This window comes from Numida meleagris, unplaced genomic scaffold (assembly GCF_002078875.1).
Source record: "Numida meleagris isolate 19003 breed g44 Domestic line unplaced genomic scaffold, NumMel1.0 unplaced_Scaffold328, whole genome shotgun sequence".
Lineage (NCBI taxonomy): Eukaryota > Metazoa > Chordata > Aves > Galliformes > Numididae > Numida > Numida meleagris.
The window spans coordinates 17768-19965 of record NW_018364558.1 but is presented as its reverse complement, the minus strand read 5'-3'; the positions used below and the strand labels follow the sequence as shown (position 1 = coordinate 19965).

General features: G+C 48.5%; 1 protein-coding gene across 1 annotated transcript in view; it reads left to right on the top strand.

Moving 5' to 3' along the window:
- Positions 1-631: 631 nt before the first annotated feature.
- The window catches only part of EVI5L (ecotropic viral integration site 5 like), a gene marked incomplete at its 5' end in the record, with an annotated part of 19328 nt that continues 17761 nt past the window's right edge, over positions 632-2198 (top strand). Inside the window, 1 exon segment of the mRNA XM_021383051.1 lies at positions 632-814. Coding sequence (XP_021238726.1) covers positions 666-814 — 149 coding nt within the window.

The following is a 2198-nucleotide window of genomic DNA, read 5'->3' as shown; positions in this document are numbered from 1 at the left end:
GCGCCGTAGATCGCCCTCCATTGCAAAGGACAACACCAAACCACAACGTCACCAAGATTTCGCCCTCCCCCCACCAAAAAAAAAAAGAAGAAAACCCAACGTATTTCCACTTTACCCATTGCCACCAGTCTCTACAATGAACCTTGTTCCTCTCCGGGGAGACATTTTTCTCGAAAAAACCACCAGAATGGGCAAACCGCTCAACGTTGGCCAACGCCTACAGCAAATCCACGCCACCAGTCTCTACAATGAGCCTTGTTCCTCTCCGGGGAGACATTTTTCTCGAAAAAACCACCAGAATGGGCAAACCGCTCAACGTTGGCCAACACCTACAGCAAATCCACGCCACCAGTCTCTACAGTGAGCCTTGTTCCTCTCCGGGGAGACATTTTTCTCGAAAAAACCACCAAAATGGGCAAACCGTTCAACGTTGGCCAACGCCTACAGCAAATCCACGCCTCTCTTCCTACACTGGCTCCAGATGAGGGTTCTTCAGGCTTAATTCCAGTTTCTAGCCTCGTTTAATTGAGCTCGCTCACGACGAGCGCCGGACGATGCTCCTGGAACTGGCGGGATGGGAAAACTGGGATGGAATGGTCCCGTCCTCCTAACTCTGTCGTTTGGCTTCCAGGTGAGACCCCGAAATCCCCGCGGGTTCGGCCGCGATGGCGTCGCCGGCCGTCAGCCCCGACTCGTCGTCCCACGAAGCCCTGTCCTCCGTCAACTCGGCCCCGGCGTGTTCGCCCACCTCCGACTCCGAGAACCTCAGCCCCGATGAGCTGGAGCTGCTGGCGAAGCTGGAGGAGCAGAACAGGCGAGTCCTGGCCGCTGGGTCCTTCTGTTCTTCTGTTTTTTTTTGGTAGAGATTTCCGTTGAAATGAAATGGGGTGATCTGTGATCTTGAAGGACCTTTCCAACCCAACCCNGGGTCCTTCTGTTCTTCTGTTTTTTTTTGGTAGAGATTTCCGTTGAAATGAAATGGGGTGATCTGTGATCTTGAAGGACCTTTCCAACCCAACCCGTTCTATGATTCTGTGATCTGTAAGGACCCTGCCAACCCAACCCATTCCATGCTTCTATGATCTTTAAGGATCTTTCCAATCCAACCCATTCTATGATCTTTAAGAACCCTTCCAAGCCAACTCATTCTGTGCTTCTTTGATCTTTAAGGACCCTTCCAACCCAGCCCATTCCATGCTTCTATGATCTTTAAGGACCTTTCCTACCCAACCCATTCTATGATTCTGTGATCTTTAAGGACCCTACCAACCCAACCCATTCTATGATTCTATGATCTTTAAGGACCGTGCCAACCCAACACTTTGCATGCTTCTACGATCTCTGAGGACCCTTCCAACCCAACCCTTTCCACGCCTCTGTGATCTTTAAGGACCATTCCAACCCAACCCATTCCATGGTTCTATGATCTCTAAGGACCCTGCCAACCCAACCCATTCTGTGATCTTTAAGGACCTTTCCTACCCAACCCATTCCATGCTTCTGTGATCTTTAAGGACTCTTCCAACCCAAACAGTTCCATGCTTCTATGATCTTTAAGGACCCTGCCAACCCAACCCATTCTATGATTCTACGATCTTTAAGGACCTTTCCAACCCAACCCATTCTATGATTCCGTGATCTTTAAGGACCCTTCCAACCCAACCCATTCCATAGTTCTATGATCTTTAAGGACCCTTCCAACCCAACCCATTCTATGATTCTATGATCTTTAAGGACCCTTCCAACCCAACACTTTGCATGCTTCTACGATCTTTGAGGACCCTTCCAACCCAACCCTTTCCATGCTTCTGTGATCTTTAAGGACCCTGCCAACTCAACCCATTCTATGATTCTGCGATCTTTAAGGACCCTGCCAACCCAACCTATTCTGTGATCTTTAAGGACCTTTCCTCCCCAACCCATTCCATGCTTCTATGATCTTTAAGGACCCTGCCAACCCAACCCATTCTATGATTCTGTGGTCTTTAAGGACCCTGCCAACTCAACCTATTCTATGATTCTATGATTTTTAAGGACCTTTCCTACCCAACCCATTCTATGATTCTATGATCTTTAAGGACCTTTGCTACCCAACCCATTCTATGATCTTTAAGGACCCTTCCAACCCAGACCATTTTATGTTTCTATGATCTTTAAGGACCCTGCCAACCCAACCCATTCCATGCTTCTATGATCTT